The sequence below is a fragment of the Biomphalaria glabrata genome, chromosome 10 (assembly GCF_947242115.1).
Source record: "Biomphalaria glabrata chromosome 10, xgBioGlab47.1, whole genome shotgun sequence".
Classification (NCBI taxonomy): Eukaryota; Metazoa; Mollusca; class Gastropoda; family Planorbidae; genus Biomphalaria; species Biomphalaria glabrata.
The window spans coordinates 39,987,482-40,011,988 of NC_074720.1; the positions used below are offsets into that span (position 1 = coordinate 39,987,482).

At 33.6% G+C, this 24,507-nt stretch overlaps 1 protein-coding gene across 2 annotated transcripts in view; it reads right to left on the minus strand.

The window, feature by feature from the left end:
* Positions 1 to 574: 574 nt before the first annotated feature.
* The window catches only part of LOC106051166 (fatty acyl-CoA reductase 1-like), a 28,906-nt gene continuing 4,973 nt past the window's right edge, over positions 575 to 24,507 (minus strand). For both annotated transcript variants that reach the window (XM_056043458.1, XM_056043459.1), the window contains exons 3-13: positions 23,176 to 23,351; positions 19,610 to 19,682; positions 18,354 to 18,460; positions 17,127 to 17,304; positions 15,634 to 15,678; positions 14,522 to 14,640; positions 13,095 to 13,162; positions 12,210 to 12,291; positions 11,829 to 11,918; positions 9,727 to 9,984; positions 575 to 8,518 (exon numbers count right to left, since the gene is read on the minus strand). In XM_056043458.1, the coding sequence (XP_055899433.1) occupies positions 8,359 to 8,518; positions 9,727 to 9,984; positions 11,829 to 11,918; positions 12,210 to 12,291; positions 13,095 to 13,162; positions 14,522 to 14,640; positions 15,634 to 15,678; positions 17,127 to 17,304; positions 18,354 to 18,460; positions 19,610 to 19,682; positions 23,176 to 23,351 (1,356 nt within the window). In that variant the 3' untranslated portion in view covers positions 575 to 8,358. The remainder of the gene's footprint in view (positions 8,519 to 9,726; positions 9,985 to 11,828; positions 11,919 to 12,209; positions 12,292 to 13,094; positions 13,163 to 14,521; positions 14,641 to 15,633; positions 15,679 to 17,126; positions 17,305 to 18,353; positions 18,461 to 19,609; positions 19,683 to 23,175; positions 23,352 to 24,507) is intronic.

Consider the following 24,507-nt stretch of genomic DNA (forward strand, 5'->3'; position numbering starts at 1 on the left):
ATATAGACAACTTCAACTTGAGATGAAATACAATAAACGTAGTAGACTTTAGTCATAATATAAAAGGGTATTCTCAACAAAAACTTACTACAAAAATACATCTTTTCAGTCTGGCGTTCTGGAGTCGTCTGTCAACAGAGTCGCACGTCTTGTACGAGTGTCCCCAGCTGCGCGAGCTAAGGGGGGACCTGTCTGAGCAGTCACTCGACTTGTATGGTAGCTACGAGGCACTACGCCGAACGACTGAGTTTCTTGCCAGAGCACTACGGGAGGACTAGTCCTTCCTGCTCTCATTTTTCAATAGGTGTTCATCTCAGGAGTCGTCTGTCTTCACTAAGACAGCTGATGACAACGCCGCTTATCTTGCATCATTCACAATCGCCATCTTCTTCTTACCGTCACCATAGAAACAAACACACAAATGTTTCGCCATGTTTTCTTCCCCTTATCTCAATAATCTTTGCCCCTTAGTGCCTTTAGCGATTATTTCAGGAATAATAAACTGGTCAGAATTACACTCACAACTCTTGTAGAAAACAAAAACAAACACAAAACAAACAAACAAACAAAAAAAGAAATTTTGTATTAGTTTTAATTGTCGTCTGCTTACAAACACATTCGAGTATATGGTAAACAAAGGGACAGAAACAATGGTGGCCAAACTTGGTCTTTTATTATTGTTATTGGACGAACAGATTTGAAAGGTTTTACTCTTTTTTTTTTTTGCTTGAACAAAGTTTTTTTTATTTTTACGATCTCTCAATTTTACATCAAGACTTCCCAACAATCCTGATTGAAATATGTCTCTTATCCAAAGGGCGATCACTGTCCCAGATTGATGTCGCACTAATAAGCGTAAAACATTTTACCATGTAAAACAAATGATTACACAAGATGGCTGACTTACAAGACTCACTATGACGGACAATCATTGCAGGCTTTTGAATATTTATTGGTATTAAAGGTTACCAAAACTACATTTTTTGAATAGGTGGTGTTATTTCTGTAAATTGACAAAGTTTAAAAAATATATCCTTTTTAAAATAATTTTCTAACAAAGTAGCAAGCATAGATATAAATTTTCTTAAACTTATTTTGGTGATCCATTGTTATATCACATAAATACTTCTAATACTTGTAATCTTTCTGTGTACATGTTCAGTTTTAATATCAATGTTTCCATCATCAAGTTTAGTTGTCAGATAGTTGAAATAGTACCACCAAAACAAGAAAAACAAAATATCTATATAAAAAAAATAAAAAAAAACACTTTGTCTCCGTTAGTCTTATGCCAATATTTAAAACACTATGCAGGAATAAACTGACTGTGAGAGGACATCAATGAGTCATGGATACATAAGTTTGAAACAAAAATACCAGACATGCATAGCAAGCAATGAAATAAATTCAAGGAGGGAAAAAAAAACAACAGCAGAAATAAATACTTGGCCAGATTTTTAAAGCAGAAATAAACACTTGGCCAGATTTTTAAAGCAGAAATAAATACTTGGCCAGATTTTTACAAGACATTTTTTAAATCTGTCGTCTCACATGACAAACCAAAAGAATTGGTTTTCCGGAAAATTTAACATAATTTCTTTTGAAAAATATTATACATTTTGTTCTGAAAGCTAAAATGTGTATAAGGAATTAAAAAACAAGTCCTCCCTATACCAAGAATAAAAATTATATTATTTTTTTTTTAATTTTCACAATACATTACACTATAATATTGTTTTAACAATAACAAACAAAAAATCTATTATTATAATATAACATTTAAAAAAAAAAATGGATCTGATCTTGCTTTGGGTTGTTTTGCAAAAAATAAATCTTAAAAATAAAAAGTATTTATAAATGATAATTTAAAAAAACATTTACAGAGTTTTAAAGCAAAAATAATACATTTCATTTTACATTAATATAGTAACATTTGTAAACAAGAAAATGAATAAAAAATTGATTGTTATCATAGGCAGTGAATTCTAGAGGTTTTAGAATCATTGACAATTCTATATCCCTTGTGACTCAATGCAATAGAAAAAAGTTACCAAAGTTTTTGATGTGGTTTCGTGTGGTGCGGCTGAGGATTTTCATCAAGATTGTCTCAGGTTTAAATCCTGCTAAATATAAAAACAACCAAAAAAAAACAAACATACTTTGGTTACCTTTTTCTCACACTGGGTACAACTCATCTGTCTACAGCTCTTAGCAGTTTTAAAACAAGGAAAGAACAAAAGTAAAATAAGAATCACAGCTAGGATATCTTTATGGAAGAAAACATAATTTCTCAGAAGTAAAACAAAATTTATTACTGCGAAAAAATGTGTACAAAAATATGTTTCAAAAATAAATGATCGACTCTGAGGTCACAACAGAAGCAGAAGAGAACAGAAGTAAAACAACAAATGATAAGCAGTAACTCAACAGTTACAAAAATATTGATAAAAAGAAATTAACATATCTTTTTTAAATCTGAAAAATAATTTAATTATACCCTTGATATAACTTGCACAGAAAAATACTATTTGAAAAAAAAAAAAATCATTATACATTTTTTTTGTACAATAATTATGTTAGTATGCATGCACTTTACAATCTTTATACAGCCCTTAGGGTAAAAATCAAGTAAATTAAAATATAAAATAAAACGAAGTTACCCGACTTGTACAGTAAAACATTAGTGATTAGATTAAAAATGTCCTATCAATTATGCACTGTTAAAACCATCCAATCTGTATGTCTTCATGTGTCAAAGTCAAAAGAAGTAAAAAAAAAAAAATGTCAGTAAATACAGCTTGGGAGATGGCTGTAGTCTAACATTCAATAAATCAACACATCTTGATACACAAACAAAAATGCAAGCTTAAAAGAACATCAGATTGAAATGCAAATTAAATTAATCATCAACTTATTGATCAACAGAGCAAAATACATAAATAAATGATTACCCAATATAAACACTTTTTTTTCTTTCATTTGTTTGATTTTTAAAATGTTAAATCTTGGTTTATCCAACTTAGAGAACAATCTAGAACAGTGTTTCCCAAACTGTGTTCCACTGAACCCAAGTGTTCCGCGAGGTGTGAACAGGAGTTCCACAAACTGATAGATTCATTTTCTATCAGGCCACCACATGTATAATCTCTCTAAAAAAAAAAGCTAAGTGTTCTGCTAATTACCCAGAATGTGCGAAGTTTTCCGTTATGGAAAATGTTTAGGAACCACTGATCTAGAATGTTTTTGTTTGTTATGTAACATGATTATTAATTATGCTTCATATAAACACATAAAGTGAAAATAGTTTTTGTAAAGAAATGACAAGAATGTCAATGAGAAATGCAAGTGAATGCAAGTGAAAGAAAGAAACCAACTCATCGTGGCTCTTGTCTGACAAAGATAATGTGTATGATGATGGATACAAGAATTATAATAAAAAAAAACTATTTTGTTCCAGAGTAAGTTAAATTAGATTCAAATAAACAAACCTATCAGCAAAAACAGTATAACGTATAAATATGAACAAAAGTCTGAGAATTGAGTTTACTTTTATAATCATGTTACCAAAGTCTCAAGAATTTTGTATGCCTGAAGTGTGATCCAACAAAGAATTTTAATCAAACAGTGATCCAACAAAGAATTTCAATCAAACAGTGATCCAACAAAGAATTTCAATCAAACAACATGAAATGTGAAAATAAGATACAAAAGATATAAAGTTCTGAATAAAAAAAAAGGAACAAAAAAAAAAGTCAAATAGAAAAAAAAAAGACAGCTGTATATGATTTCGTTGGGTTTGATCGTGAATTGTTTAATTGTTTTGTTACAAGTGAATGAATACACAAACAATTCTGATGTCCATTTGAAAATCCTCTATATATTGACTGCATGATGACTCATTGTGATGAAAGGTAACTATGGCTGCTGAAACAATTTAAAAATAAAATGAAACTGAAGTGAAAAAAAAAAAAAATGTGTCGAGCTGTTTTTTTTTTTTCCTTCTCATTTTGTATTTCCTACTTTCTTCAATCACGCCAAATAAATGATCGGATAGAAATGTTCATTATGAACTAAAGCCGAATTGTTCATATTCATCTTTTCTTCTTAAATTTCTTAAGATAAAATAAACATCCTCGCACAATGTTTTTTTGGAACAAGGTGCAGAACTAAAGGTTATCAAACTTTCCCAACTCAGGAGACTCTGCTTTGGCATAGTGATAGACAGCTTGATCATGTTCCTCTTTGGAGGAATATTTTTCCACACGTTCTATATTAGGTACAGGAAATACAATCTAGGTCAATTTCAATGCTCAAGTTATCCTACTCTTAACAAGGAGTTGGCTTGTTTGACTGATTTTGGAATTTCAACAAGGAAAATTCCTTTGCTTTTTCCGGTGAACTTTTCAAGCTCTTCTTCATAAAGGACTCAGCATTCAGCAACCATTTATCTTAGTCTGTGAACAACTCCAGGGATGAACACATTTTTTCACTGAGTAGTTAATATTACATCTGAATATAGTTTGATATGACTACAAGGTACAACATGCTTAGATATGCTTTATCTGATGACGCTGTTCCACTGTAGTTTTTTTTTCCTCCTAAATATCAGAGTCTCTCTTAGTGTCAAGCAGTCAATCTCAATCCATCCTCTTGCATTTTCTCTTGTTGATCTTCATGTTAACAACTTTGTTAAATATCAATGAAATGGTTTCATAATTATCACCATAAAAATCTTTCAATGCAAAACAAAGTCTCACTTAGTTGACCAAGATTTTGTAAGGTCCACACTCAACTTTTGACAAAGATTTTGTAAGGTCCACACTCAACTTTTGACCAAGATTTTGAAAGGTCCACACTAAACATTTGACCAAGATTTTGTAAAGTCCACACTCAACTTTTGACCAAGATTTTGTAAGGTCCACACTCAACTTTTGACCAAGATTTTGTAAGGTCCACACTCAACTTTTGACCAAGATTTTGTAAGGTCCACCCAAACTCAACTTTTGACCAAGATTTTGTAAGGTCCACACTCAACTTTTGACCAAGATTTTGTAAGGTCCACCCACACTCAACTTTTGACCAAGATTTTGTAAGGTCCACACTCAACTTTTGATTACCTTTCCTCACAATGGTTTCTCATTTTTTGTTTAACTTTTTTTCTTTCAACTTTCCAAGGTTGGTAAAATACTTTTTTAGGTGACATAATACCATCAAACAGATTTAAGATACAATAAATGCATTGCCTATCTTTAAAAAAAAATGTAGCACTATAAAATGTTTAATGTAATAGATAAATGTTATACTAATACATTTTTTTTTTATTAAAGATGATAAGTATAAGAATTAACCATGTGTATACTATAGTTATTCTGATTAAAATATACATTCTAAAAATATATTTCAATAATTAAAGCTAAAATGATAAGTAAAAGGGAAAAAAAAAAGCAAATCATACTTGCATTGTACAGAAATGTGCCTGACAAATCATAGCCTGTAAACTGAATCTTGAAGTCCAAATTATTCAAAATGAATAAAACCATATACAAATTTAAACAACAGTACCATATATATGATTTGTAAATGACTAAAAAAAAAAAAAAAAAAAAAAAAAAAAAAAAAAAAAAAAATCATAACTAGATCAACAGCCAGCATAAGTTTTCAAACACCCCTGTGTAACCTTACTCTATCAAAAAAAAAAAAGAAAAAAGTGAACAACTTATTATTTATAGGCTGACCAGACTATATCAACTGTGCACAATGTAGTGTTAGTGTATCAAAACGACAAGATAATTGCAATCAACACTAGCATGCCTCAAATATGCTGTAGTTAAATAAAGATGTTTCACAAGATTTGTAAACAACACCTTTTTTAAAAAGTATTTTTACATCTTTCTTTTTTTTTAAACAGTAAATTATAAACCTAAAAAAAAACATCAGCACATTGTGAGGACAAATACAAAATGATTGTCTTCCACACTCTTTGTGCAGAAGTCATCAAGTCCTACCATAATGTTTGATACAAGAGGAGTGTTTCTCTAGTATGAAGTGATTGTGAAGTCACATTAAGCTCTAATTAATAACATACAACAGAGACATATAGTTGTAAACATAAGACTTGCTAGCAATGTAGACATTTTTATAGAGATGATATCCTATAGGCAAGGTTTTCCACTCAAACTGATTTTATTACAGAGAGATCTCAAATCTATATCCCCATCACCTTTGTAAAAGATCTTAAGCCGTCCTATTCAAAATCCATCTGCTACCATGTACTTTCTCTTCATTTGAGACCAAAAGGAAATTTACCAACGAGGACAGGAAATAGCGAAAAAAGAACTTTAAACGATTACCCGCAGAAAAGTCATGTCTGCGCTGAATGTGGCAAAATATATAGATCACAGCTAGAACTGCATATCCACATAGAGTACTGCACTCCCAGTTCTTGGACTAATTATAGACAGATGACTTAATTTGAAAAGACTTCCATTCAAACTGAAACCAAAAGTTTTCAACTAATAACAAAAAGAAAAGCAGTTCATATGTGGTACTTGCTCTAATTATAGAGACATGATGACAACTGAAAAAGTCTTCCATTCAAACTGAAACCAAATGGTTTCAACTACCCGGTATCAACAAAAAGAAAAACAGTTCAAATGTTACTTGCTCTAATTATGACTAGAATTTGAATGATTGGGAACATATGCAAATACTGACAAGCCTGGATAAATAACAGATTTAACAACATTTACGGCTTTGCTGAGCGAGCCTTGACAAACTGTAAGAGAAACTTTAAGTTTTTATTATAGCTTTTTTTTTATATATATATAGCGCTACTTTCATGCTTATAGCATGCTCAGAGCGCTTTTTGTCCAATCTCATTTGTGGACCAGTGGGGGGGGAGGGGGTATCTAGGAGTTGGTTTTCCGTGCTGCCTTTAGGCGCTCAGTAAACACAACTCTGCCAAGTCGGGCGTCGAACCTCGAGCCCCCTTCTAGGTAGCCAAGCCAAGTTCAAGCGCACTTGGCCTCTCGACCATGCTTCCCACTACCCTTTTCACTGAACTAAACAAACAAAATCTGAAAGAGGGGCCCGCTGATAAAACATTGTGTCTGTTTATCGTCAACAGTCTATGAGCTGAAGAAAAATACAAGATGGCTCCAGTTTGTCAAGAAGGTATTCAAAATATTTTGGTCTTTTTGCTTCATAGTTAAATGACATTGCTAAATCTTATCAAACAACCTAATAGGGAATTATATATATACATATATATATATATATATATATATGTTAATATATTATTTTTTATGTTTGCGAAGACAAAGGTTGTTTTTGTAAAGTACAGTAAAAAACATAAAAACTGAAGGAGAAAAAAACAACATATTGGTAAAATTAAACAAAAATTATGCCTGTTAGATTTTTTCTAAAAATAAAAGAGAGATTGTTGAACTAAGAGTTTGATTAAGGAAAGAGAAACATATTTGTTCATTCATAATGTTGAGCTGCAACAATCCATGTCTCAATAAATATAAATGTCACATGACCAACAAAATGGCTGCTAAAGTAATAATGTACAAATAGAAGATAAATGAAATAAATAATATTGTAGGACCATTATTTTGGACTAGTGTAGTAGATGTGACAGGTTTTAATAGTCTGTACCCTGCGATCTATGTGTGGACAAAAACATATTTAAAAAACAAAAAAAGAACTAACCAACATTCCAGGCTATGACACACATTGCAACATAAGACAGGACCCATTGACAGATCCGGCCATTAAATTCTGAGTGATTCCAAAAGTGATTGGCTTAAAAGCAAAATGTCCAGCACATGCTCGTTACACACTAGTTTCAAAACTTGAGACAAAAAGTGTTTTAGAAGAATTCCATTTACAGGCCATACAAATCTTGAGACAAAACTTTTGTTAGCCAGATTTCTAAAACAATTCCATTTACAGGCCATACAAATCTTGAGACAAAACTTTTTGTTAGCCAGATTTCTAAAACAATTCAATTTACAGGCCATACAAATCTTAAAAAAATGAAAGGAAACATTAATAACAAAAATAAAGATGTTTAGGCTGTCACAAAATCATTTCTAGAAATTGCAAAGCAGAGCTACAAAACATAATTTCCAAAAAAAAAAATAATTTTTGACTTTTGTGAGAATTCATGATGTTAAAAGCCCTAAATGTTTAATAGCGTTCACAGAATTTTGATTCCAAACAATTATTTTACAAAATAAATAAAATATCCTACTTCATTGTTAACATGACACATTAGTACAATGACCCCATGCTTCAAGGGTGCATTGTGAGTAGGCAGAAGAGTCAAAGAAAGAAACAGTGTTTATGTAATTGCTACGAGGATCTGGCCAGCCGGGGAACTTTCATAAATAAAAACTGCACCCAGCTTAGCAGAAGGTTCCACAAGGAGTGCAACACCGGCACCCGCTTCACCAGCAGCCTCCAGATCAGTACAGCGGCCACAACTTTCAACAAGCTTTGTATACGCTGCAACCTAGAGGTAGAGGATAGAGGAGGGAAACAAACAAAAGTGAAATTTAAAAAATACTTTGAAAAAAAACAACAAAAAAGCTTATATGGAGCAGGGAGAGAACAGTCCAATCACTGCCCTACCTATCAATAATGGAAATTATATCTCCCCCTTTTCTATGTAACGCAAAATTAGTTAATTACCACAATTGATAAACTAATTGTTTTAATGATTCATGTGTTGTCATCAACAATGAATAATTGTGCAAAAATTTCAACTGGACCCAAGAATGGGGAGTGGGAGAACAAAGTGTGAAAGAATACACACAGACAGAGTGAGTCACATAAGCTTTGAACTAAGCTATCAATAATGAACTATGGGATACATCTGCATTCAGTTTCATTTTGTTCTATTGAATTTCAGGAGCTGATCACTTCTCAGGAAGTCTTGATGAACTATAGACAATGTCAGAAAATGGCTACACTTTGTATATATCTTATAAAATACAGACGTTACTTCAAAAAATGAAGATGATTACGTCCTACGCGTCAAGTCACTGGGTTTCATGGCTAGCTCAGGCAACCCTTTCCATGCTCTAATATCACTAGGGAAGAAGGAGCATTTGTACAAATTTGTCCTAGCATATGGAACGAGGAAGTGCCTTTGTGTCTTTCTGAGTATTTTATTAAATTTTGTTTTTGTATTTGAAGATTATGGTTCAGTGTTTTATGTATAATTGCTACTTTACTTTTGAGTCTTCTATCCTGAAGGCTTTCTTAATTTAATGATTTTACTAAAGGTGTTATTCTAGTCAAATGTGAATATTTGTTTGTTATTAATCTCACTGCTCTATTTTGTGTCTGTTCCAGTTTCTTAATGTTTTCTTGAGTTGAGGGGTCCCACACAGAGGATGCATATTCTATTATTGACCCTATCTAATTATTATGGAGCAAAAAAAAAAGAGTTGTCGATAAAAACTATAATCTATCCTACATGATACATATGCCATGATTCAAAATATATATTTTTTCACATAAATATACAAATCTCATAATTGCCATCAAGATAATCAATTTTAACAAAAAAAGAAATTATCTAATTAAATTTAACACAGCAAATTTTTATCAACATTTTATACAACTTTAGAATGTACCCTAAACTAAATTTAAATTGAAAATAGGGGCTCATCAGAGATCATAATTAAAGAAAAAAAAATTGACTGAGTGTCTTACCTTTGCAGGGCTATTCTGGCCCGGGGTAATTCTGCAATGTCTTCTTTCAAGACAAACTGCTTGACACCCAAACAATAGTTGATCATATACTTTTTCCAGTCGATGCTCCGAGGGTCAAAACAGAAAGTGTGTTTGTCTGCCTCGGACATTTTCCCCAGCAGCATGAAGATATTGTCATTGTGAAAGTGCCATTCATTCGAGGTGAAGAACTCCAAGGTGGTCACTGCCTTGGACAATCTGTCTTGGATCTTGACAAATCTGTAGGCAAACATCAATACAGAGAAATAAAAGTTTGTTTTTAAGGAAGTTTCAAGTGTTTCAGCATTTCAAATAGTGTGTGACCTCCAATGCAACACCTTCAACACCTTCTGGACAAAGGTGAAACCATTGACTTGCCACATAAATTTAAGGTCAAAGCCTTTGTTTCTCTATGGTAATGTGAAGGTCACAAAGTTTTGGAACCAATGAATCAATGAACTTGATGTTCTAGATCTTACCTTAGGCTTGAGAAGGAAGGAAATGGGATGTCAATTAGTCTACATAAAATAAAGTTACAAAGGAGTGCAGAAGTAAAAATTAACGCTGAAAAGTGCAATTTTTTAAAATCGTTTCACATTAACTGACAAACTATTGCCTTTTGCTCATGTATTTCTCTGAATGTGACAATAAGGCAGATGTAATTAATGCAATTAACTTATAATGCCCATTTGAATGACGTAAAGGCAGATGTAATCAATGCAATTAACTTTTAATGCCCAATTGAAAGACGTAAAGGCAGATGTAATCAATGCAATTAACTTATAATGCCCAATTGAATGACATAAAGGCAGATGTAATCAATGCAATTAACTTATAATGCCCAACTGAATGACGTAAAGGCAGATGTAATCAATGCAATTAACTTATAATGTCCAACGGAATGACATAAAGGCAGATGTAATCAATGCAATTAACTTATAATGCCCAACTGAATGATGTAAAGGCAGATGTAATCAATGCAATTAACTTATAATGCCCAATTGAAAGACATAAAGGCAGATGTAATCAATGCAATTAACTTATAATGTCCAACTGAATGATGTAAAGGCAGATGTAATCAATGCAATTAACTTATAATGTCCAACTGAATGACGTAAAGGCAGATGTAATCAATGCAATTAACTTATAATGTCCAACTGAATGATGTAAAGGCAGATGTAATCAATGCAATTAACTTATAATGTCCAAATGAATGATGTAAAGGCAGATGTAATCAATGCAATTAACTTATAATGTCCAACTGAATGATGTAAAGGCAGATGTAATCAATGCAATTAACTTATAATGCCCAACTGAATGACGTAAAGGCAGATGTTATCAATGCAATTAACTTATAATGTCCAACTGAATGACGTAAAGGCAGATGTAATCAATGCAATTAACTTATAATGTCCAACTGAATGATGTAAAGGCAGATGTAATCAATGCAATTAACTTATAATGCCCAACTGAATGACGTAAAGGCAGATGTTATCAATGCAATTAACTTATAATGCCCAACTACAAACAAATGTTTATAGTAATGCCATAAATCTAGGAAGATATACATTTTAGATGCCTATCATAAGAAACTCAAACAAAAGGCAGAGGAGTTTAAGCATCGAGCCTAAAGGCAACTCTATGATAAAATAAAATACAGATGTAAGTCCATTCAAACAAACATTTCTTAACCATGTTTTATAACACTAGTCTTATTGCGCTTCTGCCACCATTTTAAACCTTAACCTGTTTTGCGCACCCAAATCTTTTTGATACAATTATTAATGCTGTGACAAGTTCTTGGAAGTGTGTTAGGCTTAGAAACAACTGTTAGCCAAAAACAAAAGTAGAAACATAATGAGGTCCCAACTTTATCTTAACTTACAGGTTACAGATGTTCCTTTTTAAAAAAAAAAAGATAATTATGTCCTAAGCATCTCCATGTGTTAAATGAAGCTGTAAATGTAATAGACTTAAATTCTAATAAATCATTTGTTTTCTAGGCTGTTTCAGCCAACCTGGTCCTGCTCTTAAAGAATCATGAATTATGAATCACTGAATCATGAATCATAGAATTAACTTACATTGGTTTCTTCCCAGTCACCCAGAGATAGAAGTCCATGATGTAGGCTGGTACCATCTGGTCCAAGAACCACATTGTGTCTCTCCAAAACCTTAACAAACATAATTTAAAAACATTGGATGAGTTTTGTATTAAAATAACGAAACAAACATGATAAATTATTTTTGAATATCAAATTTAATGATAATTATAAATTTTAATTCCAAAAAAAAATTAAAAAATAGGTTTAGCACTTCATCAAAAATTAATGACACAAAAAAGTCATACCAATAAAACTCAGTAGACAATTTTGTCAACAACTTATTTTGTAAAAAAATAAATTACATTTCAATTCTAATGCATCATATTTATAAAGTTGAAGTTTCTATTATTCACTACTTACATGCTTGGAGTAAATCTTGGATTCGGTACTCTAGCCATATCATGACAAGGATTGACTATAAAGTTTTCCCTCAGGCTGGACTCTGGAGTCAAAAAATAAGTCAAGATTGTTATATCTTGTGGACAATTACCAGAAGAATAAGAATAATAGATTAATTTTAAGAGTGTTGTAAACAAACAGAATATAGGCTTAAGGCACTTTGATCACAAAACAAACATAAACTTGGGGTTAAAATGACAAACTAATCTAAAACATTTTTTGAACAGGTAGTCCTAATATTCTTCTTCAATATAGTGCAGCATGTTGTCTGTCTGAGATCAATGAGGAGTGACTTCTAAACCTTTGATCAGTGCACTGAAAAAGCCAGCAAACCATAACTTTTGAGAGAAAAAAAATGGCACAACAAGAAGCGTTGAGTCCATGGCATGCAGGGCTCTCTGAGCTATGTATGGAGTGATCAGTTCCCAAAGGTACAAGGGAATTTCTTTAACGGATCAATAAAAGTTATTCAGCCTGACACAATACCCAACCAATAGTCTAGCCTAGCCACTATCTTTAATCAATAAAGTAGAGAATGTCTTTTATTTAGTCAGAGTTTGCAATATTATCTCAAATCACAATCCATCTTTAAGTAGGACTTACTAATAAACAATGAAAAGCCTGAGGCACATTTCTTCAAACTATGCACAACCTTACAATCTAAACTAAAACTCCATTATCTTCCCTTGACACACTCTCTACTCAACTTACCAATGGCTCCCCAGGTCAATAACTTACCCATGGCTCCCCAGGTCAATAACTTATCCATGGCTCCAGAGGTCAATAACTTACCCATGGTTCCCAAAGTCAATAATTTACCCATGACTCCCCAGGTCAATAACTTACCCATGGCGCCCCAGGTCAATCTGTTGATCTGACCACTTGTACAGTTATACACCAGCACATCTTTAGGCCTAGTGGAAGAAACACAAAGTTTTATTGTTATTAGAGCAATTTGTGACTTTCTTCCCAAAGTCTGTCAACTGTAACTGGATCAGATTCTTCTGAATTCCCCCCCCCCCCACACACACACACCATTTTGACATGGTGTGAAAGTAAAAAAAAAAAAAAAAAAAAGTAAATCACCCCCTGTCAGACTTAGTGATCTATAAGGCAGATAATACAATAAAAAAAAGGATGTCATGTGCAGCACAACCACCAACTTCCTTTCCAAGCTAATCTCAGGTACCCATTAGCGTTGAGTGGAATAATAGGGTGCTAGCTAAAGTTTTACTTGGATCTCGGAAGATCCTGATTTTTTTAAGAACCTCCAAGCAGTTCTAATGGTCATCTGGACTTTGTTGTGGACAGTAAGCCAGTGGTGGGGTGTGTAAGATGATCTTTTCATGAATTATTTGCAAAAAAAAGCTTACTTTTATAATAGGGATGCTTCAAAATTGCTTCCCTTGAAGGCTGAACTTAACGAGTTCTTTCTTGGTATTTGGTAGTAAGGTATTTGTTTAAAAATAATTACAATAGGTATTTCATACATCTTCTTATTTATTATTTAAAATAAATACAATGGGTATTAAATAAAAAAAACAATTTATCTTGACTTGAATAGTTGTTAGTTGTTATATTTCTAATTGTTTCCAGTAAAACATCCTTACTCTAAATTCAGTGATTCCCAAAGTGGTCTATATAGACCTCCAGGGGTCTACGAAAGTGAAAAAATAAAGCGGGGGTCTATGAGATGTCCACGGGGGTCTATGATCATAGACAGTAATGTTTAACAAAAAGAAATGTAGATTGTGCAGCCTTAATTTTTTAAATTTGGTAATCATTCCTTCCTTGTCAAACAAGCGGTGGCCTAAGTGACTTTTTTTTGTCAATATGAACTAATAACACTGGAGGATCATTTGATACGATGCACTCTGATAAAAAGATAAAGGTTTGAAACACTTTCGAACTCTCAAAGATAAAGTTCAGAAAACACCCACCATTCATTCTTTGACTCACTGCAGTTAGAAATAAGTTTTTAAAAATCTAGTTGGTGAATTAGCAAAAATGCAATTCAAGTTTAAACATGGGGTCTACTGTAAACCAGAAAAAATGGCAAGGGACAAAACAAAAAAGTTTGGGAACCACTGCTCTAATTGGTTTCAGTCATCAACAACAACAAAAAAAAAGAATCTACTTTATAAATAATTACACAACTGACACTGAACCACAAAGACAGTTAAACGCATCATTTAGAAAGGGTAAAAAGGTGCTACAATTGATCTACTGGTGAACTATTCAAGTCAAGAGTCCAACCCACTCTGACCTCTCACCTTTCAATGGCTGTATACCAGGCCACAGCTATGATGGCATTAGTTGCTGTGTCCACTGGTATCATGTCAGCGGTGCAATAAATGTTCCCATGCATTATAAATAAAAGACCTTTCCCAATCTGAGGAGAGAAAGACAAAGATCATCACCTGTTTTTTTTTCCCTACTAATGCGTGCACATCTGTATAACATTTGTGCCCAATGTACATACTGTCAAACCTCATTATGATATGAATTAATTATACATCCAATAGCTAGAGAGTAATATAGCCCAGTGGCGTAACTAGGGTGGGGGAGAGGGTGACCAAATTTGAAAGTCCCCCAAATGAATGTGCTAATTTTTTAAAAAACAAATATTACATATTACGCCACTGCCAAGTAATCTTGTTATTCAGGTGGAGTAAAAAATACTAGACGGCATTGACCTAGATGACGTTTTAGATGCCTTCGCTGCACAGAAAGCATGACGCGAAGTGATATGAATAGTTTATTCGCCAATAAAACAATTCAATAAAAGAGTCTTACTGATTATCTTTTAAAACCTTTACTTATATATTGGACCACTTGCAATTTACACATATATTTATTAAGTACATTATCTCATGTCATGATGTCCAATGTCAAAATGCAGGGGGCCCCTAAAAAGGTCAAGTCCCTGGACCCCCAAATCCCTAGCTGCGACACTGATATAGCCAAGTCTCTTTTTTCTTCTGCTCAGCAGAGATCAAAGATAATCTTGATAAGAGCATGAATAGAGAACAGAGGATGGATATCAACATATTTAATTTAACCATGCTTGACTAGATCTAGACACAAACATTGGTTTCTTAATAGTAAAATCTCAATAAAGATGTGTTTCTTTATTGTAATATACACATCTTTATTAATGAATTATTGAAATGCGCACATCTAACTTAACATTTAATACTGAAATCAAAGTAACATGTTAAATGTTGAAGTGGTCAAACACTTCACCTGTTCACTCAAGACCACTAACAAAGTTAAGTACAAAATACAACAAACTTAGGTGTTTCTAAGAATACATGATTCTGACATTGTAGTGATTTCTGAAAATGTTCAAATCATTTAGAGAAAGAAGAATGTAAACACTTACTGCGGCTAGCAATCCCGTTGGACCATTTAGGTTGTCCACCCATCCCTGTGGAGTAGATAGCAAAATACAGCCGTCAAATGAGAACCATATACATTTAGCACATAAGTGACAAGTCACACAAACAGTCTAGGTTTTTAAATAAATAAACATAAAGTAGACGATGGAGTGTCAACTCTAAAATTAGCTTAGAGATAGAGCGATTATTTTTGACTTCCAAAAAAGCAAATTAATAAGATTATATGTTTTGTATCCGTCTCAAGAAACAGTTGGTTTCTACATTCAGTAGCAATATACAGAAACTGGTCATTGAAGATCTTATTCTATAAAATACAGAAGTTACTTCAAAAAAGAAGATGATTATGTCCTAGACCTATCCCTAAGTCAATCTGGTCATGCATGTTAATCAATGGCTTAAACTCTGCCAAGTCATTATAAGATTACACCATTGGGAAAGGGGGAGCTAATCTATGGAAGCAATTAGCAATGGAGATGCTATCCCCCTCAGAAGTATGAACTCTTCAAGTTTACATATACCAGTTCTAAAAATGGTACTACTAAATACAACCATACATACATACAAGAATTTGCTGTAAATATCTAAAAAAAAATGTGTTCATGGAAACAAAGGAAGATCATTTAAGTTAGTAAGTTTAATTGTAATAGTTCCCAAACCCATTCTGATATCTCACCAATCCATGGTGTCATCTAAACCAGTCAGATATCTCAAATCCAGGGTGTCATCTAAACTTGACAGATATCTGATAAATCCATGGTGTCATCTAAACCAGTCAGATATCTGATAAATCCATGGTGTCATCTAAACCAGTCAGATATCTCACAAATCCATGGTGTCATCTAAACCAGTCAGATATCTCAAATACATGGTGTCATCTAAACCAGTCAGATATCTGATAAATCCATGGTGTCATCTAAACCAGTCAGATATCTGATAAATCCATGGTGTCATCTAAACCAGATATCTGATAAATCCATGGTGTCATCTAAACTAATCAGATATCTCACAAATCCATGGTGTCATCTAAACCAGTCAGATATCTCATAAATCCATGGTGTCATCTAAACCAGTCAGATATCTCATAAATCCATGGTGTCATCTAAACTAGTCAGATATCTCACAAATCCATAGTGTCATCTAAACTAGTCAGATATCTCACAAATCCATGGTGTCATCTAAACCAGTCAGATATCTGATAAATCCATGGTCTCATCTAAACCAGTCACATATCTCACAAATCCATGGTGTCATCTAAACTAGTCAGATATCTCACAAATCCATGGTGTCATCTAAACCAGTCAGATATCTGATAAATCCATGGTCTCATCTAAACCAGTCAGATATCTCACAAATCCATGGTGTCATCTAAACCAGTCAGATATCTCACAAATCCAGGCTGTCACCCAGTTCCTGCCAATAACATTTAGTTCAAAGCAATGCCTATAGGGAAAATGATTTAAAATTGTGTAGTACTTACTGGCAGAGGCTCCTCCCATGCAGCACCAACAATGGACGGTCTGAGAATAGCCGTAGGAAGTCCTGCACTCTCCTCTTTCAGCAAAAACTCTGCCATGGCTTTGGTGTACGTATATGTGTTTGGTCGTGAGCCAATCAGCTTGCTAGTCAGTACCTGGATAGCATCCTTGTCCATCCATCTAACGAGACCAAAAAGTTGAAGAAATTATAACGAGACCAAAAAGTTGAACAAATTAATGTGTCCTTTTATTTTAAGTGTATAAACAAAAGTTATCTTTCAATAGCCAAGAGAGTTCAAAATAAGCAGGGATCTTTCCAATAGAAGATTCTTGTTCTTTCCTGTATGTTGAAGAAGCTAATTTTAGAGAGGATAATTATACAAGGGAATACAATAAGCTGGATCAGTCAATAAGTTTCAAGCTTCATGAGTGTTTATTAAGACAGAGTTAGTTGGAGCTTTATCTAGATTTATTCCAGTTACACCAGGACCTAAATGATACAAATGTTTTGTTTGTTTGCAACAACGTTTGACATGTTTTGGATGTTCCTTCAGAGCTGAAGATAATCTACTTCCAGGTCCAAACCTCTGGGAGGACAATTTGGAATGACAGGGGGGCATGGTATGACAGAAGGACAACCAAACGACAATCCAGCATACATACTGCATGAACAGTCAACCATCCCTGAATGTTATAGGTAAGACACTAGTATATAGTTGCTTTATTCATTACAGGATAGCTCTAACAAATAATATCAATTGTTTTAATAGAGTGTTTTTGTTCATTTATTAAATTAGGAATTAAATATCCAAGGAAACAATAACTAGGGATTTTAGTGTCTCTTTGGAGGTGCGGTGGCTGAGCGGTAAAGCACTTGACTTCCAAACGTGGTGTCTCGGGTTTGAACCCTGGTGAAGACTGGGATTTTTAATATCAGGATCTTTGGGTGTCCCTGAGTGCACCCAGCTCTAATGGGTACCTGACATTAATTTGGAAAAAGTAAAGTGTTTGGTCTTTGTGCTGGCCAAATGACACCCTCCTTGACCATAAGCCACAGAAACAGATGACCTTTACATCATCTGCCTTAGAGACCACAAAGTCTGAAAGGGGAACTTTTTTTTTTTAAGTGTCTCATAGTAGAAAAAAAAAAAGGGATAAAATGTCTGAGGGATGAAGACTTGCGGCTCAAAAAGGAAGTGAACTATCTGTATGACCTACACAACACTTACTCCATGGCATCGATGATCTTGCTGGGATGGAGGGGAGGATCATACACAACTTCCTTCACAGAATCCTTATCACAGTTGGCATAGGCTGTTGAAATGTGGACTAAAGCCTGGCAATGGATTAGAGTAGCTAGGATTAGTACAAAGCTTATTGGTAGCATTTCTTTACAAAAATGTATTGCACCCTACCCATGTTTTATTTTTAAGTTTATTTAGTATTTCTTTCCAATTAGAGATTATCCTTGTCTTAGCTAAATAGTTTTCTTGGCTAATTCCTACAGTTTAGTACAGAAGTGCATTCCCATCAACAAGAGAGTTCAAAGCAAATGAGAGTTTTAAAAAAAAAAAAAAAAAAAAAATTATAAAGAAAAAGTGTTTTATTAAATATATATGGCCTCCTTCAGTCGTAACGACTATGGTTCATATATGGAAGTTTAAGGTGGCTTTGGCTTTAGTGGCAGAGGAGCCAGACATTTTTAAGCATGGCACGCTTTTCTTCCAGAGCTGAGGCCCATGCTTTTTCACTGTCCATAGCTTTCTTGGTCACCGTCTCTCACCACGTAGTGCAGTCTAGGGCTATGTCTCCCCAATGGTAAGTATCAATGCTCACTGTTTTGATGTCCCGTTTGATTACATCCACATAATGGAGGTGGGGGCGACCAGTTTTACTTAAGCCAGACGCAAGTTAGAATGACTTTGAATAAATACATTAAATAGAAATCATCATGACCACAATCCCATGAGCTTCCATGGTGCACTTCTTAAACTCACACTTTAGTGTCCTAGTCCAAAACACAAAATTTAGTCATTTTTTTTTTAAACTTTTTCTTTATCCTATCAAGCTGAAATTTCTCACATAAGCTAGTGTTGGGTGACAACACATGTTAGTAAAATTTCACTTCATTAATTACTGAATTATTTTTAGAAATTTACCATTAAAGCCCAGTGTACCATCAACTCGACTCAGGCCAATAACAATATTATATTTTTCATACTAATAAGAATCAATAATATTCCTTTTGCAAATAGAACACAAAGAAGGAATGAATTTTAAAATAAGTGAATTATTGCTGGCTTTTAAGCTTTGCATTATTCAAGGGGATATTACTGTGACCTAACTTTTTATCTGCTTATTCTGATACTATTCAGTGATATAAACAATAAAAATTCAATTTTATTACAATTATTTATGTTTTAAATTACTAACAATATAATTTTCATAATCAGGCCCCCAAAAAGAAAAAAAAAAACTAACTTACCTCTAAGTTTCTAATTTTCTTTGCTAGCTCAACAATTCTTCTAACTCCTAATACATTCATTTGTACAGACAACCTGAGGGTATAGTTTGTGGCTTTTAATGATGGGAAAAAGTGTATGCAAACATAATTCAAGTAGTATAGCCAAAATGAAAAGTAATTCTCATGCTAGCAATTAAACAATGGCATTACAGATTTCCAAGCCAAAGTCTTTATAGATAATAGCAGTACAATAACAGCCAGCTATGCTACAAGATTGTTTGATCTTGCAAATTTGTTTCAAATATTATTTTGCTAGGTCACACACAAAAAAAAGGTTTTATAAACTGTTTACTGTTTAGTTATAATTGTTTTAAAATTCACAATTCTTTGAGTAAATGGTAAAAATCAATAAAGTGAAACAAATCATTTTAGATGCTGACCCATTTTCTAATGCTAGAAATATAGTTATTTCATCAAGGAATTACATCACCACAGTAGACTTCATGAGACATTCTTTTTTTAAACAGTTAACATCTGAGTCCATTGAACAACAAGAAAGATTTTATTTTTACATTTAACTGATTGTCCCAGGCTGACATTGAAATGAAGTGATTGTCCCAGGCTGACATTAAAGCGATTGTCCCTGGCCGACATTAAAGTGATTGTCCCTGGCTGACATTTAAATGATTGTCCCTGGCTGACATTGAAGTGATTGTCCCTGGCTGACATTGAAGTGATTGTCCCAGGCTGACATTGAAATGAAGTGATTGTCCCTGGCTGACATTGAAGTGATTGTCCCTGGCTGACATTGAAGTGATTGTCCCTGGCCGACATTAAAGTGATTGTCCCTGGCTGACATTGAAATGAAGTGATTGTCCCTGGCTGACATTGAAGTGATTGTCCCTGGCTGACATTAAAGTGATTGTCCCTGGCTGACATTGAAGTGATTGTCCCTGGCTGACATTAAAGTGATTGTCCCTGGCTGACATTAAAGTGATTGTCCCTGGCTGACATTGAAGTGATTGTCCCTGGCTGACATTGAAGTGATTGTCCCTGGCTGACATTGAAGTGATTGTCCCTGGCTGACATTGAAGTGATTGTCCCTGGCCGACATTAAAGTGATTGTCCCTGGCTGACATTGAAGTGATTGTCCCTATCTGACATTAAAGTGATTGTCCCTGGCCGACATTAAAGTGATTGTCCCTATCTGACATTAAAGTGATTGTCCCTGGCTGACATTGAAGTCATTGTCCCTATCTGACATTGAAGTCATTGTCCCTATCTGACATTGAAGTCATTGTCCCTGGCTGACATTGATTGTCCCTATCTGACATTGAAGTGATTGTCCCTATCTGACATTGAAGTGATTGTCCCTATCTGACATTGAAGTGATTGTCCCTATCTGACATTGAAGTGATTGTCCCTGGTTCACATTGAAGTGAACATGCCAGGCTGACATTAAAGTGATTGTCCCTGGTTGACATTTTATTTTGTTTAACAGCTTTACTTGACACACAGTAAGTCTTGCACAGACAGTATGCTCTAAAAGCTTCCAAAACTTTTATTTCTTAACTTTTACACAATGACTTTTTTTTTAACACAACAGTCCAAGACCAATTCACAAATTATTGGACATAAATTAAGTTCAAAATATATGTACATTTTTGAAGTTGATCTGTTCTGTACAAATATCACATTGTGAAATATATATATATATAAGAAGATCATTAAGGATTCCTCCCTATGATAGCCTTTGTTTGATCTAGAAATGCAAACTCTACTCTTATTGCAGAAATGATTTTGACTCATTGAAATTTACTACTAGTCCACTCTCCTCTTCTCGTAAATTCTTTTCAAGGGACTATATTGGATAGAAAGTTGTGTTCAAACTATTAAGTACACACACTCTACCTGATTAGATAACATACACTGTACATTAGGAGACACTGAATGTCAAATCAATAACTGATCTAAATAAAGGAAGCATTTTTTTTTTCTGGTTGCAATGACACCAATTTATTATTCTTTCTTTTTTCAATATTGGAAATGGCATAAATTATTCTATAGATAAGCCCCTGTTCCTGTCTTTTAACCCTTAAAACGCGTGTGGTAGGTTAGCCTCTAAACAACACAATTGTAATTATAACAGCTCAGCATTTTAAGGGTTAAACTTTAAAGATTCAAACTAAATTATAAAGTAGGGGAAAAAATGATCATAAATCAGCTAATGTCAACTTTTTTTTTTCTCTACCACATTTTTGAACAAACAGCCCAGAAATCTCAATGGTACAGCAAAAGCCACTTGGTGTCCAGTTCAGGTATGCAAACCCTCATTGGAAAGAACTCAAATAAATAATTGAATGAAGATTCTATCAACTATCTGTTTTGGAGTGATGGTGGGAGGAGATTAGCGATTGGTTGTGAATGATGCAACATAGATGGCATTGTCATCATTTGGTCTTAGGGGCGATGACTCCAGAATGTGAGACTGAAAGGATGTGCTATTGTAGTGAGTTAGATTTTGTTAAAAAATATTATTACTAAAATCTACTACATTGATTCTGTCTATATTATAAATAAAGTTATATTAAGTATAGTTCACAAGGAAATTATTCAACTTATTTGAAGTTTTATTACTTAATGATATATTATGCCTACAACAGTTAAGGTGTCTACCAACAGTTTGGTGCTACAAGACCAGTAAAAACACTATGTACTGATGTTGATGAAAAAAAAAATTGTATAATGAAGGTGGCATTCCACACTCCAAGATCTAACAAAACTTGTTGACAATAAAAGATTTACTTTATAACCCTGAAAAAAAAATCCTGGATATGTTCATGTATAAATCTACTCAGAGTATAGAAAATTCTAGTTCAGTGATATAGATCCAGATTAGGAAATATTAAAAGACTGTAGCCTAGACTAGACTACTGAATCTAGTTAAAGCTCTAGTACTGATACTCTGTATTGATAAATTCTATTTATAAGTATAAATATGCATATATGTTTATTGCCCACAAATTGATTGTAGCAGTCCAGCTAATGGTTTGTACATAAAACGGTGTGTGAAACATTCATCAACATCTATCCGTTTCTTGAACTCTTTACTGAATACAAAGAAACATTTCAGTCAAGTGCTGAAATTCATACTGAAGCATATTTTTCAAAATACAAATGGTATATTTGAATTTAGTGCTGGAAAACCTGCTAAATGTGTTCAAAATAGCCTAAGATGATGATAATTTGAAAAATTATTATGATCAAACCAGACTTTTTTAAAATTTGTTTTCCACCAAAGATATACATAAACAGTCTATGAAACATTTCTAGTAAAATTGTTACAGCCATTATCAAAATCCTATGTCCACCCTATCCCAACCCCCCAGAAGAAATTAAGAGTTTGGTAGCTAGTAAAAGGAACTGTAAGAAAGACAGGTATAAAAAAAAAATGGCTGCAGCATTGAGGCAAAAAGTAATTAGTAAACAGAAACTTTATTGAGCAGCAAAATGACCAAACACAAATAAGGAACCTTAACCTCATGATCTTTAATAAGTATTTACCAGAGAAAAAAACAACAACATACTTAAGTTCTTCATCAAATTTCACTGTAGCGGCTGAATGAAACACTATGTTGGCATTCTCGATGACCATCTGTTCATCCTCCTCGCTCATTCCTAGTCTTGGCTCTAGAATGTCACCGCAGACCGGCACAACCCTCTCCTTTAAATCTGGCAGGCTTGAGCGCAGCTTGTCATATAACTAGACAGACATGATATGGTTAGGAAACTTAGTGCATATGTTACACTCAAAGCTGTTTGGCTTCAGTAGTGAATGTGAAACAACTTTGTTATGTTTCTCATAATTAAAATAAAATTGAACAGTTCATGGTATATTCTTGCGTGAGGAATATTTCTGGTAAAGTAGTATGGGACCAATAACATGGTCCAAGGAAGTTGTCAATGAAAATGCTGATTCTCAATCTATTCAGTTGATAAAAACAAATATGAAGTCAACTTTAAATAAGTTATGCAACATTACTCAAGGGGAAATTAAAAGGAAACTCCAATGGTTTTTCAAATTTGAGTTATTGACAGATTTAAATTCTGCGTAAAATGTTGTAATAGTAAACATTTTACCATTTTGTATTTAAATGCTTAGAAACATTTATATTTAATAAATTAGTCAGTAAGTTCTTGACATCTAAAAAAAACAGGGCTCTTTGAGATTTTGTTTTTAAGCTCAGTCAAACGTCACTTCCCTAAACAATATTGAAAGAGAAACTATGTTTAACCAATCGTATCGCTTCATTCTTACAGTAGCTGTTACGCTTAGTGACGGCCTAGTCCAGAGCTATGGTACAGTTATATATACGTGTATATATATATATATATATATATATATAGAGAGAGAGAGAGAGAGAGAGATCTAAAAGCATTAGAATAACCAACTCAAGAAAAAAAGTAACATTTTCATCTAAGCCCGTCCCTGTCCTAAAAAGTAAATAGATCGTGTGTATGATTGATTCTAATTTAACGAACTGGTCAGTGTAAAGTTAGTCTAGACTACGTGTAGTCGGTCATGACAAGACAATCAAGCGATAGTGTTTGTGTGTGTTGAGTGGTCAGGCGAGAAAATACACACTGCCATGGTTAGTCAAGCATGTAAATCTACTTTCAACATGCATTTTTTTCTTTGCTTACAAGATCTAGATCGAAAGGCATAGACCAAGATATTGTTATGACTTTGCAATGCGCACCGCCATCCAAGATAGTGCAGAAAGAAGGTGCGCACTATCAGTGACCAGACAAGTCGGATGTTGACATAAGAGACTAATGATTTCCGCCCAAGTAGAGAGCCAATATGGAGATGCTGTGCTCAAGGCAGATGCCCCTTTGTGTTTGTCATGTCTCCATGT